This window comes from Micromys minutus (assembly GCF_963924665.1).
Source record: "Micromys minutus genome assembly, chromosome: 16".
Classification (NCBI taxonomy): domain Eukaryota; kingdom Metazoa; phylum Chordata; class Mammalia; order Rodentia; family Muridae; genus Micromys; species Micromys minutus.
Genome location: NC_137985.1, coordinates 29,787,077 through 29,801,592, shown reverse-complemented (window position 1 = coordinate 29,801,592; position 14,516 = coordinate 29,787,077). Strand labels below are relative to the sequence as shown.

At 48.1% G+C, this 14,516-nt stretch overlaps 1 protein-coding gene across 1 annotated transcript in view; it reads left to right on the top strand.

Annotated features, from left to right (window-relative positions):
- The window catches only part of DCPS (decapping enzyme, scavenger), a 47,649-nt gene extending 33,383 nt beyond the window's left edge, over window positions 1–14,266 (top strand). The window contains exons 3-6 of the mRNA XM_080930770.1: window positions 2,672–2,817; window positions 9,258–9,371; window positions 12,228–12,338; window positions 13,802–14,266. Coding sequence (XP_080786896.1) covers window positions 2,672–2,817; window positions 9,258–9,371; window positions 12,228–12,338; window positions 13,802–14,068 — 638 coding nt within the window. The 3' untranslated portion in view covers window positions 14,069–14,266. The remainder of the gene's footprint in view (window positions 1–2,671; window positions 2,818–9,257; window positions 9,372–12,227; window positions 12,339–13,801) is intronic.
- Window positions 14,267–14,516: the final 250 nt, after the last annotated feature.

The window sequence follows — 14,516 nt, the reverse complement described above, 5'->3', positions numbered from 1 at the left end:
GTGAATGCAGACTCGGGGGTTATACCCAGGCTACTTGGCCCAAACCTCTATTCTCATTCTCTACCTTGCACTACAGTACAGATGTCATGACATTTTCCTCAAGGCCCCTGCAAGGTCCAGGATGGTGCCCTTCAGTCTTTTTTAGTTTCTTGGCTCTTGAAATGTATGTGCTTGGTGTCTGACCATAGATTATTAGTCATGAAGAGTGAAAATCAAGAGATTTTTTTTTTCTTCCCCCAGAAGGTTGTGAGGATCTTGTGCCTTATTTCCAGGGTCAGATCCAGAGAATTAGACTAACTCCTGGTGATCCAGACGACATGCTTTACTTAATGCTAACAGCAGCCGAGAAGCAGATTTTGTGTTCACCCTTTTAAACGGTCAAAGAATCCCAGCCTCTGGGAGGCCATATGCTCAGGGCCATCTAGCAGAAAAGGTAAACTATTTGGCTACTCTGGTCCCAAACTCTGATGTCCCCGCCATGCCAACCTGTCTCAGAGGTGATAGAATGGGATGCTTTGTGCTCACTGGACGTCATGTGCTTGGTGTGTCACCTGCATATGTCAACTGAGCCTTAGAACTGGGCCGCCATCTTGAAAGACAACCAACTTCAAGCTAAAGTGGCCTTTGTTTCAGTCTTGCCTCTGCTGTCTTCAGCATCAGACTGGATGAGCTTTGAATTCCTGCCACTCTTCCTTCTCATCCACAAAAGTACATTAGCACCATCTGCTTCCTCAGACCCAGTCTGAAAGTGCAGCCTGCTGGTTCTTAGCTGGGTGCTGGTATAAGGAGGGAATGCTATTCTCTGGAAGGTCATACCCAGTCCCACAAGAGGGGGCATGCAGGGCTCTTTAGAAACACCCAGCTGAGTTTGCAACACCAGGTCACCATCCTCCCCTCCCCCAGCAAACTGTAGTGACACCAGCTATGCCACATGTTACTGACAATAGTGGGAAGGACTTAACCATGGCCAGAACATTTGAATGTAGTCTGCTCAGGAAAATTATAGGTTTTCTCCTTGACCCCTCCAGACAAGGTTACTCTGTGTAACAGTCCAGGCTTGCCCTAGAACTCACTTGGTACACCAGGCTGGCCTCAAACTCACAAGAGATTCCCCGTCTCTGCCTCCCAAAAGCTTGGATTAAAAAGTGTGTGCCCTTACACTGGGCTTAGGATTTCTTGCTGATTAAAAGTGATATTCTTGGCTATAATTCCAGCACTTGGGATACAAAGGAAGGACATCCACAAATTCAACTCCAGCCTGATCTATAAAGTGAGTTCTAGGCCAGCACAAGGCTACAAAGTGAAACCATATCAATTAAAGAGACAGACACACAAGTAAACTAACACAATGCCCTAATTAGGGTTGCTATTGCTGTGTTGAAACAGCATCACCAAAAACAAGTTGGCGAGGAAAAGGTTTAGTTGTCTTATCCTTCCACAGCATTGTTCATCACTGAAGGAAACCAGGACAAGAACTCAAATAGTGAAGGAACTTGAAGGCAGGAACTGATGCAAAGGCGGTGAAGGGGTGCTGCTCACTGGCTTGTGCCCTGTGGTTTGCTCAGCCTGCATTCTTAGAGAACCTAGGTTCACCAGCCAAGGGGTGACATCACCTTGACCCCATCAAGGACTAATTAAGAAAATGCTCTATAGCTGGATCTTAAGGAGGCGTTTTTTTCAATTGAGGCTAGAAAACTATCTAGCACATTTGACTCCTTGTCAACTACACACACACACACCCCATTGTTAAGCTATAACCTTTCCTTTCTTGTTTGTCCTCAAGATCACAGATTAATAACACTGCAATATAAAATACATTACAAACTTAAAAATCCCTCAGTTTTTACAAATTAAACACTCTAAAATTCCAAAGGGTGGTTTGGAAATCTCTACAGACATCTGATTGTTATAGAGGAAGGGGTCAGTAACACCCAACCTGAGGCTAGGCTACTGCAGAATTAGACATGACACAGTACACTGCACTGTAGAGTTAGCCAAGCCAGAGCGATTGATGCTGCCACCTGAGAAACCTGGGTTCAACATCTAACACGTTGTTTGCTTATTAGTGTTACCACGGTGTTTGTAGAGGTCAGAGACCAGCCTGCAAGAGTTGGTTTCTCTCCATCTACCATGTGGGTTTAAATTCAAGTTATCCTGTGCCTTTACCACTGAGCCATCCCCCGGGCACCCCATCTAGCACTTATGAAGTGTCTCGGGTAACTGACTCACTTCATCTTCCAGTATATGACATCAGCCCTGTTGCTGTCCCCATTTGGTAGATAGTAACACAGAAGTTAAGTAACTGGACCAAATTCCCAACTGGGGGCCATAGTCCTACTCAGAGTGAGTGAGAAGCAGGTACAGGCAGGTCTTGAGCCAGACAGCCTGGCTCCAGAATCCACACTGAACCAGTAAGCTACTTATGGGAGCCACGAGGATTCAAGCTACACTTCCTGCTTTGCATCCAGAAAGCCACATACCGAGACATTTTCGTGTTAACAAGTGAGAAACCTTTGGTCACTGTGCCTGGAACATGGAGGTCGGTTGGCTATAGTTAACTTCTCGAGGGGCCAGAGCGCCAAGAGTAAAAGACTTTTCTTGCCAGGAATGTGGCTTACCTCATGAATTTAACAGTCTTCCTTTCTAGTCAGACTGTGCTGTGTCATTGTAGATATAAAAACAACCGTGGTGTACCCTGCCACAGAGAAGCACCTGCAAAAGTACATGCGTCAGGACCTCCGCCTGATCCAAGAGACGGGAGATGACTACAGGAGCATCACCTTACCCTACCTGGAGTCCCAGAGCCTCAGCATCCAGGTGACTAGCTGCCAAGTCTCTTAATCTGTTGGTCCTGAAGCTGGTTTTGTCGTTTTGCAAGCACCTGTTAGGGTTATCCCGGAAATAGTACAGAAATACCTGAAGGCCGGGACAGTCTGTGTGACTGAGAGACTGCAAAGAGAAGTGTGGACAGCCTCCTGGTGTGGGCGGGTTGCTGTTTTATTCAGGGCAGGCTTTGTGATCTTTCGCCCTTTATGAGGTTCTGGGGTTTTCTACTGATGTTCTCTGAGAAGTCCATCTCACTGGAGAAGTTTTACCGGCTCTGTAGTAGCCCTGTATATCCTCTGACTGTGTCCTCGCTAAAGATCTGTGAGTGGGTAAAAGCCTTCTGTTGGGCTAGAAGACCTTCATCCAGCCTCTTATCCCCTCGTCCTTCCGGTAGCAATCCAGCCTGCAGGAGACAGTCTTAGAGCAAACACTTCCTGTCACTCGCTCCCCTTGCGTTCTTTCCACAGCCGGCTGTGCTCCGTCGTCCCCAGTGTGTGTTTAGTACAGTGTGTGTATCCAGGGGTGACCGAGTACTGTGGCTGAGCCAGATTCAGGATGCTTAGCTCAAATATCCTGGCAGTTCCTTGGGTTTAGGCCCAGTGCCAACCAGAGCTTCTGCCTGGAATTAGCCCCATGTGGCCACTCACAGTTAAATATGACTGATGCGTATTGATGAGCCACTTCCTTGCCCACTCAGTGGCTTCAGTGGCTCCTCACTATCGCTCACTGACATTCTCTTTGGGCCCTTTTTATACTCTCTCTGGACTTGGGGTACAGGTAATGAATATTCTTATGTGGGACACTCAGAGCTGTTACTCTTGAGTTCAGAAGTGTGAGGGTGCTGTTCTATGAGTTGTAACAGAGAGAAGTGGGGGGGAGGGGACTGTGCCTGAGGACACGTTCCACTGGGAGGCCTTGTGCTGACAGCCAGTCTTTCCCATGTAAGACCGGGTGATCTGACTGGTGCCACCTCCCAGCGGCATTTGCTCAGATTCCTTTGGCTCAAGGTCTTTTATTTTCTCCTCTCTTTTGTAAAAAATCGAGGCAAGGTGTCCTAGTTTCATTTCAGTTGCTGTGATTAAAATATCCTGATAAAAAGCGACCTGGGGTGGGGGTTATTTTAGCTCACAATTCCAGATTCGGGTTATTTTAGCTCACAATTCCAGATTCACAGTTCCCCGGCACATCACATCCACGGGTAAGAGCGGAGAGAATGAGTGCGCGCATGCTTACGGCCCAGCTAGCTTTCTCAGCTTTAACTCGGTCCAGGGCCCCAACCCAGGGAATGGTGCCGCCCACGTTCAGGCTGAGCCTTCCCACATCGATGAAATCACTTGAGACGATTCCCTACAGCAGTGGTTCTCAACCTTCCTAATTCTGTGATCCTTTAATGCTCCTCATGTGTGGTGACCCCCAACCATAACATTACTTGGCTGCTACTTCATAACTGTAATTTCACCATTGTTGTGATGTAAATAGCTGACGTGGAACTCCTATGATAGGGCTGTTTAACCTCCAAAGAGGCTGCGCGACAGCTGCGGTATAAGCTTGACCACAACCTACTCTAGGCAAGCCCTCATGGAGAATCCCTCTTCCTAGGTGATTTTTTTTGTTGTGTCAACTTGACACTTTAACAACCACACAAAATCTTATGTAGCTAAGGTTGGCCTCACACTCACTATTTAGCAGAAGATGACCTTAAAGTTCAGATCTTTCTGCCCCTCCTGCCCCTTTCCCCAAATGCTAGGGTCACAGATGTGTATCACCACTCTCAGTGTATGTGGTATCAGGAATTAAACTTGGGCCTCATTCATACTAGGTAGGCATTCTAGAATCTGTACATTCCCCAACCCCTTTCTTTTTAAAAACAGCCTGAGAAGTTTTCTGTCTTCTGAGTGGAAAGGAAGTGTCTCTACATTCCTAGATAACTTCTGTGTAGGATCCTAGAGGGACCTTCTAGAACACACGTTCTGTGGGGCTGTTTGTACATACCTGGGATTCAAGAGGAGAGGCCCTTGTCTAGTTGACATGAGTCATGTAACTGCCTTACTGTGCAGTTCTACTTGTAAACAAAAGTAATTCACCGGAACTCCTTTCCTTCAGATCTGATTGACACAGGCTTCTAGCACAGCCGGCAGCAGCGGGGCTTTAAGGGGGCTCCAGATGACAAGCTCTTGCTGACGTCCACAGACTGTCAGGGAAGACGGACATGCGGATAGACAGCTGTGATAATGACACAGGCCCATTGGTGGGCTTTGTGAGCATATCGGTGATACAGTGAGAGGGACCAGTGCAGACGTGGGGTCACAGACGGAATCCTTCTCGGTTTCCAGGAAATACATAGACGTAGTATTGATGTGACAAGGCGCTCAATACACAGGGCTCCGTGGGGACGGCCCTGCGTGGCCTAGAGGAGGTCTGTGGACCTTGTTCAGGAGACTGGAAGTTCACAGACACTGGAGGACATTCTTAAAAATGGCAGCAGAAAACTGTTTTGTATCTACTGTCTGGCCCTTCAAGGGCTAAAACTGGGGCTTACGCTTATTTTTTTTAATGAAAATTTTAGCATTTTACTTTTTATTTTATTATGTGTGTGTGTCATCAAGGTCAAAAAGCTTAGCAGTAAGTGTCCTTATCTATAAGAGGTCTGGGCAGCCCCACATGTACATTTAATAAATCCATAAGCCATCTGGACAGCCACACGTGTACATTTAATAAATCTACAAGCCGTCTGGACAGCCCCACATGTACTTTTAATGAAGCTATGCTCTGTATTCTTTTCTCTCCTGCCACACAGGTGTGCAGTGTTTGTGCACATCTGTATACACACGTTTGGATCTATGTAGGTGCACCTGTGCCGATGCAGATGCACATGCTTCATGTACTAGTGGAGGCCAGAGGTTGATGTTGGTTGTCTACCTCCATCGTTCTCCACCTTATATACTAAACAGAGAGCATGTAGATTCAGCTAGGGTAGCTAGCCAGCTCGCCCTGGGGGTTCCTGACCTCTTTCTCCTAAGCACTGAGATGGATTACTACCGACCACTTTTTGATGCCAATCCTAGGGGTCTGAACTCTGGTTGGCCCTTTTGCTTATGTTCCTCGGTGCTTTATCTCCTGAGCCATTTTTCCGGCTCTGAATATCTGTGATATTTCTAAGGGTGTGGATCGTGTGATCAAATTTAGCAAGTGCAAATGGAGCAGGAATAGAAACCAGCATGGATTCAATGCATGGAAGGACAGAGAGCCACTCAGGAGGAGGCCCCAGCTGGGTTACAGGGCTCATAATGGTGATACAGAGAGGAAGGACTGTGGGGTTACCCTGGGTCATATGAGACCGAAGAGTGGACAGTTGAGCCTTCATTGATAAGGACAGGATGTTGACCACCACAGGAAGGGAGGTTATGCGGAAGACAGCATGCTCACTTTGGGATTATTACGCACATCCTAGGTGCCAGGAACTGCTGTAGGCATTTTACATACATTATCTCAAATCTTTATAAGAGAGAAAACCATACTATATGGTTCCATCATCTGGGCTACTCTGTCTGGTTCCTGAAATTTGAAGTACTTATAACTTCCTAGTAAAACATCCAGTAAAAGACACAGAGTGGCAATGGTATGTCTGGACCTGAAGCCTTCAAGATCATCTGGTTAAAATGCCCATCTGCAAGCCTCTGCATCTGCTAGTGTTTGGATTCTCATTCCTCTGGCCAAGAGCAGTAGGGCATTTTCCTCAACCCCTGAGAGGAGGTTCCCTGCCTGGAAATTGTGAGTCACAGTTCCTCTGTGTTAGGTGTGTGAGAACTGAGAGGCATCCCATTTATCGTGTGCCCAGTGCTGTTGCCAGCACAGAAAAGGATTCCAAGTGGAGCTGCATCAGCATACACAGATTCGCACAGGAATGGGGAAGAAGTATGCGGTGCAGACCCTGACGGCACATACAGGAGGAAAGCATGGCCAGAGGCGGGGCAGGGGTTGTGCACAGAGTGAAGAATGGAGGGAGAGTGGAAAGGGACCAGATGTCCCTTGGGAGGTCCAGGGAGGTAGGAGGACTTACAAGTTGCACTGGCTTTCAAGGGCAGCCCTCCTACTCTCTGACCCTGTGTAATTTGTGTGGATTTTGTTCTCTCCTTCCCCAGCTTGTTTTCTCTGGCTGCTGGCCACGAGACTTCCTTTGGATGCAGGTTCCTGCCCCCTGGCCTGGCTCTCTCCCTGGGAGGTAGAATGTGCTATGCCCAGGCTCCTAGGCAGCTCATGCTGTCCTTACACATGCCTGTGGCCACTCAGCCTCCAACTAACCCCTTTCTCCCTTTGCTTCCTCCATTAAACCATGCCATTGTTGTCTCTGCGCTGCTGCTGCTGCTGCTGCTGCTGCTGCTCCTTGGGTGCCTCTATCAAGCAGGCTCTGGGGATAGTTCTTTTATGTGCTTGTCCTGGTTAAAATCTTCCCCATCAGCCTCAAGCACACTGTTTTGGGAAAGGATTTAGTTGCTAGCCCATGGTGGAAGCAAGTGAGGGAGGAGCTGAGGAGGTGCTGTCACGCTCCAGAGCCCATTCACATTTTGTTACTGTGTGTTGCTCTCCAGTGGGAACTGTGTGCCTCTGGGCAAGGGATAGCCCCGGAGGCCAGGTGTGAGGTGCACCAGGACTCTCCATGGTAGAAGGGGGTCAGTCTCTTTCCTCTGTTTCTGGGAGGCTTCAGTCACCTTTGTTGGCTCTTTTTCCTCTACTAGCACAAGCCCAAAGATGTCTCTGGTGGTAAGGGAAATGCTTCTGAAAGAATCTTAGCCCACTAGCTTGTGTGTGACTTGGCCACGGGTACTTTATGAAGAAACCATCTCCAAGTTGAAGGGTTCTAGCAGGCCGGGGCATGGAAAACTTGGCAGTGGCTGACCTTAGCCTCTCTTTCTTGTAAACCATAGACTGCATCTCTCCAGCTAGCCACCAAGGTCCATTCTTTCATCTGGACACTTTCTTCTCCTGAGGCTGACCACCAAGGTCCAGATATCAAAGTACTGAAGTGCATCAAACAAAGGCCCCCTTTTTGCTACCTCAGTTAACATGCCCAATCAAAGCATACCACTGCATCCTAGCTCATTCTAACACAGACCTCCCCTGTTTCCTCTTGAAAGATCACACCTGCAAGGTCATTTATTGCTGTTTTCTGCCTGAGTCAGAAATCAGTCACTAGGCTTTTCTTCCCCCGCTTAATAAAGGAAACAGTGTTAATAAAAGGAAGTATATGCATATAGGTGTTTGGGTGTGGCTTGTGCCTAACCCTCTGGGCATCGGGAGGGAGCACCCTGCTGTGTGCATTACCCTTCACTGGTGTTCTCCAGACCATCTTGTCCTAGGGAGGTCCCTTGACTCATTGACAACTAGTTGTGGATCAGCAAGCCCTCTGGACTGAAGTGTCTCCTTGAGTAGAAGCCAAGGTATTCTTAGCAGATGTCCTTTACTACTCCCTGCCTCCAGGCCAGGCCCCTGCTTTTGGCCTTTGGGCACACTGCTTATGCCAGCACTTCTTAGAGTGGGAAGAGGATTGTAGCACCTTCCTTTCTCTGTACATGAGCCTGGAAATCCTTCTGACTTGAAGAAAGAAGAGATAATGGTGTGGCCCCAGCTGCTTATTCCATCCGATTTGCCAGCGGCTTTGTCTTTTGGATGTGGTGCACTCTTCTTGCAAATGGGCTCTCAAAGCTGGGAAAATAGAGAAAAAACCAGAGGCACCTGGGCTCTTGAGTACTGTGAGCTTGGAAGCACCGTAGCCTAACCTCTTTGAAGCCTGGCTTCCTCACAGAGCCCCCCCCCCCCCCAGGTGTACCTGTACAGTGATGTTCTTAGGAGTCTGTTCAGGACTGGGTAAGGGTCCTTCAAAGACTGCCAGCTGCTAATCAGAAGGTAGTAAGAGGGCAGGAGGTCCCATGAGAGTGTTGTTGAGACCTTCTATGCCTGTGTGGCTTTCTGTGTTGCTTTGACTTGTGGGGCCTGCCAGCAAGGCCTGCTGCTATATAGCATATCAAACTCCACACGCTAGTCCTCACATTCACTGGCCTATAGAACTAGAGAGGTTTTACTGTGCTGTGGCTGTCTGCCATTGCAGAAAGAAGCTTCTGTACCCTTGTCCTCCTTGAAGGTTCTCATCTACCCTGCCTCGTTAGACACTGGAGAGGTTAGTACAGGGCAAGCAGTGTCTGCATATGTCTATGTTGAGCATGAGAAACTTAAAGGGCCCAGCCCTGTGTGAGCTCAGAGGCCTATATGATGTCAGTGGTAACCAGGAGTCAGCTATGGTGGAAGTGGAGCGTCTATCAGAGCCAGTGAGTATCTATCCTGAGTTTGTGGCCATTTATAGCTGGACCATTTTTCTTGGAAGGTCCCAGTCGGTGTGAGTGGATCTGTAAACTCTTTCTTTTCTCTCCTTCCAGTGGGTATATAACATTCTTGACAAGAAGGCTGAAGCCGACCGGATTGTTTTTGAGAACCCAGATCCTTCTGATGGCTTTGTCCTCATCCCAGACCTCAAGTGGAATCAGCAACAGGTAAAGACAAGGTGCTAGAGCACGCCAGCCTCTTAAGTTCCTGTGCCCTGCTCAGTCCCTTATAGCTCTGATTACTGCAGCAAGCAATGGCCTGAGCTCCTCCAGCTGACAGTGCATAGCTGTCAAAGGCAACCATGTTTGCTTTCATGGGTCAGCCTAAAGCCTCTCCTGACTCTGCTCTTAGCCAGAAGGCATCATGGGGTGATGTTTGCCTCCATGGCTATAGGCAAAGTTCTGTGTCTCTTCCAGGAACCCTGTACCGGGAAATTCTGGGTTAAAGTCTAATTGCTCGTGGGAAGTAGGTGTGGACAGGAAGAACTGCCTCCTGAGACTTAAAGATTGAAGTGCTGTGATTGCAGGCAGATTCCAGCCTAGGGATCTTAGAGAGCCCTATTTTATTCAATACCTCAGCTCCTTGACATGTGACAGGAGTGAACTTCATTGTCCCTTTAGAAGTTGTATCACCAGCAGTAAGATAGGTCATATCTGAGCTTCTGATTCTTGAACTGGGTTGAGGGTCAAGGGAAGGATGAAGGAAATGGAGAAACTGCAGCTTTGAGGAGCCTTCCTGGCACTCTTCAGTCTTGCTCTCCACCCCTTCTGGAAACACTGCTCTCCCTTTCTTCTCCTGCCTCTTTCTGCTGAGGCTCAAATGTCAGGCGCTAAGCATATTAGCAGAGATATAGCCATGAGCTGCCTCTCTAGCCTTAAAAGTATGTATTTATTATCCCCAAACTGGAGGTCCTGAGTGTATTCATTTGCGCCTTTCATCCATCCAACAAATATGCAGCAAGTGTCTAATGTTGATAGAGGTTATGCCTTCCCAGGTCATGCTCCCGCTGCGCCTTGGTTTGTTTTGTTGACACAGGGTCTTGCTCTGTAGCCTAGGTTAATCTCAATCTTGAAATGCCCAGCCTTCCTGAAATGTGTGCCACCATACCTGACTTCCTCAGTTCTATCAAGAGATTGCCTATAGGTTCTGTCATGATTCACTTTTTTGTTATTGGGTGCCCATAGTTAAAGTAGATCTAATACAAAGGCTGTGTAGGAAGAGTAGGTTCCCTTACTCCACGTTCCTCAGGTCTTCAGAAACCACCACTGTTACATCTTAGCTTAATCCTTATATGTTGTGGGTATAAATACTTAGGCATGAACATGTAGTACATTTTCAGTTCATACAGCTTAAGCTCTTTGGCCCAAAGTTCTCAGATCAGGAATCTTTCCTTTAAGTCCTGCCATTCCCAGAAAACTTACAATATTGTTTTCATTCTGCTTTATAAAAAATCTTCCCAGAGTGACCGATAAACCACTTAATGGAGAATGGGTCTCAAGTCTCACCTGTCCTTGTCTAGTTTTTCAGCTCCATTCTCTGTGCCAGGAGGATCTTTGGCTGCCAGCAGAAATCCTATCCTCATGTCTATTATCAAAGAATGGTTCCTTCTTCTCTCACCTATCCTGTGACCTGACAACAGCATGCCTCATTCCGTGCCAGTGAGCAGGATATACCATGTAGTGTGATGTTTGGGATTTGTTCTCTCACAGTTAAAACAAATGCTTTTATTATTTTGAGTGTCCTGTGATTACAGCCAAAACATATGCCCAAAATCAAGCCATCTTATTTTCTGTTTACCCTTGGACTAAGTAAGCATATTACCTGGGCACAAGACAAAAAAGGAGAATCCGGGTGAGACTCATAAAAGAAAGGCCCAGTGGGCACAGTCCAGACAACAGCTTTGGGGCAGTGCACAGGTTCCTCTAACTCTGGTAAGAAAGCTGCCATACTTGGACACCAGATGCTCTCATTTCCAGTTCTTACATTAGGGCTCTTGGGGATTTAGCTGGGTGAGTCACGGTCCCCCAGTTATCTCCTTGAGGAATTGAGCAGGTCAGACCTCAGGACTAGGAGCTGTATTCTGTCTGGATTTGGCTCTGCAGCCTGGCACATGGGTGTTGATAGCCAAGCAAGGCCAAGGTTTGGGGAGCAGGGAGAGCGTGGGAGTGGTTTCCGGGCGAGAGAAAATTCACTTGCTCTCTGGCACAAGATCTTGTTGACATTGGTTCTTTGCTCCGTTTTGACCTCCTGGTTTTCAGCCAGATTCGATTTACAGGAAGGACTGCAGGAAAGGTCTTCTGTGAGCCGCTGAGATAGGAAAAGAAATAGTTGACAGGCCCCGGACACTTCCTCCATGTGTCACCCACACCTCTGCGTGCCCCTTTGACTTCACATATACTGAGCTGCCACCCTCTGAACCTTCACTCTCATAGTTGTCTCTAGATCCAGATCCCCTGCCTGCCCTTGGAAAACTTTCTGGTCACCCAACTAGCTGAACTGTCCTTCGTCTTGTGTGCTGATGACTGTGTCATGGGGAAGAAGCTCAGTAGTAGAGATTGTGACCGGCATTCACAAGACCCTGGGTTCTGTCGTCATCGATGCTTTTATACATACAGTATTTATTTATACAGAACAACATAGGTGAGGCTGTAAATTCTTCAGGGCCAAGACTTTTGTGCTTGGCTTTCTGAGCTTGCCCATCTCTTCCTGCCAACTCTGTGGTGCATGTAGACATTCCCAGATGGAGAATTTTGTTTTATACTTTCTTTTTCTTCCTTTAATTCCTTCTACTTCCCGAGAAAGGGTCTTGCCGTTCCAGCAGAAGGACTGAGAGGTCAAAGTCTCGCTGGGATTACAGGTGTGCACGCTGAGTTCCAAATACACAGAAACCCTGTCATCCAGGGCAGACCGACACCTCTGGTACCTGCTCACTGGTTCTTCTCTAGGCTCTCCTGGATTGGCCTTGCAGGTAGGAGTGCCCTGGCTGGTGGCCTCCTTGCTAAAACTGTCTTGTTTGTCCACAGCTTGATGACCTGTACTTGATTGCCATCTGCCATCGCCGGGGTATCAGATCACTTCGAGACCTCACTCGGGAGCACCTGCCACTACTGAGGAACATTCTCCGGGAAGGACAAGTGAGTTGCTTTACAGTGCAGAAGCCAGACTCATAGCACATTCCAGATTCCACCCTGCAATCTTCTTCCTTACACTTCTCAGTTTGTCTGGATTTCAGTGATGAACAGTACTAGAAGTCATAGGTTAATTCATATGCAGTCCTGCTGGACAGTCCAGCTCTGTTTCCACCTACCTTTCCTTGCCCTCAGACCTGCCTCCCCCCTGCCTTCATCCATAGGTCTCTCTACCCCATAGGCTTGTCCAGATTTATGTCTTGTTCATGACAACCACCTTGTACCACATGAGTTCTTTGGATGTTGGTCACGTGACTCTGGCTTGGGTATTGCACACACTTTCTCACCTAGACTGAAGGCTGGCTGAATTCTGTAGCACCTAATGTTCTGGAGGTGCCTTCTATCTGGTTCATTATGGGATAGGGAACGTCACCCTTGGGGCAGAAGAGAAGAGGGCGGGAGAAGAGTAACTAGCAGCTTGGGTCTATGGTCCTGACCTGCTGTTTTGAGTCAGGGCCCTTGAACAGCTTACTTTCAGATCTCAGGATCTAGTTGGGATCCCTTTTGAAGCCACCACTGTACAAGTTGAGCCTCAGCCTTTTTTTCTGGACTTTGTAAAGATACCTGTCCTGCCAGGGGCCAACAGTTACAAGTTGCCTAATCATCCCTTACACAGAGCTTGGGTGCTGACTAGATACTTCCTCCTGTACCTCTGTGCCCTAATTGCCTTCTCTGCTTGGTGCCCTTCTAACCTCTTCCTTTGTGGAGCCACTAGTTTCTCAAAAAGTAGCCTTTGGGTACCCCCAGTGGTACAGAGGGGTGTTCTCAGGGAAAAACCTGACCCAGCAGTTTGGCAGGCTTGCCCCAAACTTCTTCTTATCCCAGAAAACCGCCTCCCCCAACCCCTCACCCCCTCCCCAGTTCACCCTGCTGCTGTGATTCTCCATTGGTAGCACTGAAGGCAGAATATGATCTGGGGTAAACTCTTGAGCACAAAGAGGCCTGAGCAAGGTGAATGGGGAAAAGGAACCAGGACCAACTTGAGTGCTTTCTTCTTCTGCAAGGAGCCCCGGGAAGTCTCAGAACCCTCCCGGCATCTTTTCCTTTCACCAAGTTCCTAGCAGTCATCTCTACACAGCCTCCTGCCTACTCCACAAGTACTGCAGGTCTGCAATCTTAGGACTCTGGGTCAACTTAGGAGCTGGGTCTCCTGAATTCCCAAAAGGAAGAAGCCCATGTTACCTGAGGCTTGGAGTAACTGAGGCTCATTTCTATTTAGGAACGTCTCAGCTTGGCTGTGTCACCATATTTTCAAATGCCTTAGAAGACCAAGATCTAAGGCAGGTGGGGCAGAGAGCTGATTGGTTTTGTAACCATCCCAGAGCAACTGTAGCAAGGATGGGGAGGTTAGTGGTTGGGGGTGCTGCTCCTTGGCAATGTGACCTTTTATCTCTGTCTTTCCTTACCAGGAAGCCATCCTGAAGCGCTACCAGCTAACAGGAGACCGTCTGCGTGTGTATCTACACTACCTGCCGTCTTACTACCACCTGCATGTACATTTCACTGCTCTGGGTTTTGAGGCCCCCGGCTCAGGTGTAGAGCGGGCACACCTGCTGGCTGAGGTGATCGAGAACCTGGAGTGTGACCCCAAGCATTATCAACAGCGCACTCTTACTTTTGCCCTCAGGACCGATGACCCCCTGCTTCAGCTCCTGCAGAAGGCCCAGCAACCCTGAGTTGTTGAGAGTGCCCGAGGAGAGGGGAACTAGTGGGCTGGGCTTGGGGTAGTGTGGGCTGGGTTTTTATCTCTAAGGGATTTTCCTAAAATGTATTTTGTAGTTTCTTGGCCTTTCAGCAAAGGTCAAATGTGAGATTTTTTTTTTTTTTTTTGTACTGGTTTATTCCTCACATGAGAATAAAGAACTTTCATATCGGTGAGGACTGACGGTGTAGTGTGGTGGGGAATGGGGGAAAGCCAAGTGGGGGAAGGGGAGTTGGCAGAGCTGGTGGGGACCTCTTGGGAAAGGTGAAAAGTTTCAGGGTATCATCACAGCTGGTGAGTCACAGCTTCCTGGAAGGTTTGAGGATTTCCTCCATCTTTGTGATTTCTGTACCTCTTGATTCCCTTGTCCCAAGTCCAACTCATTCCCCTGCATACTCCTTCCAAACCTATTGCCACGTTCT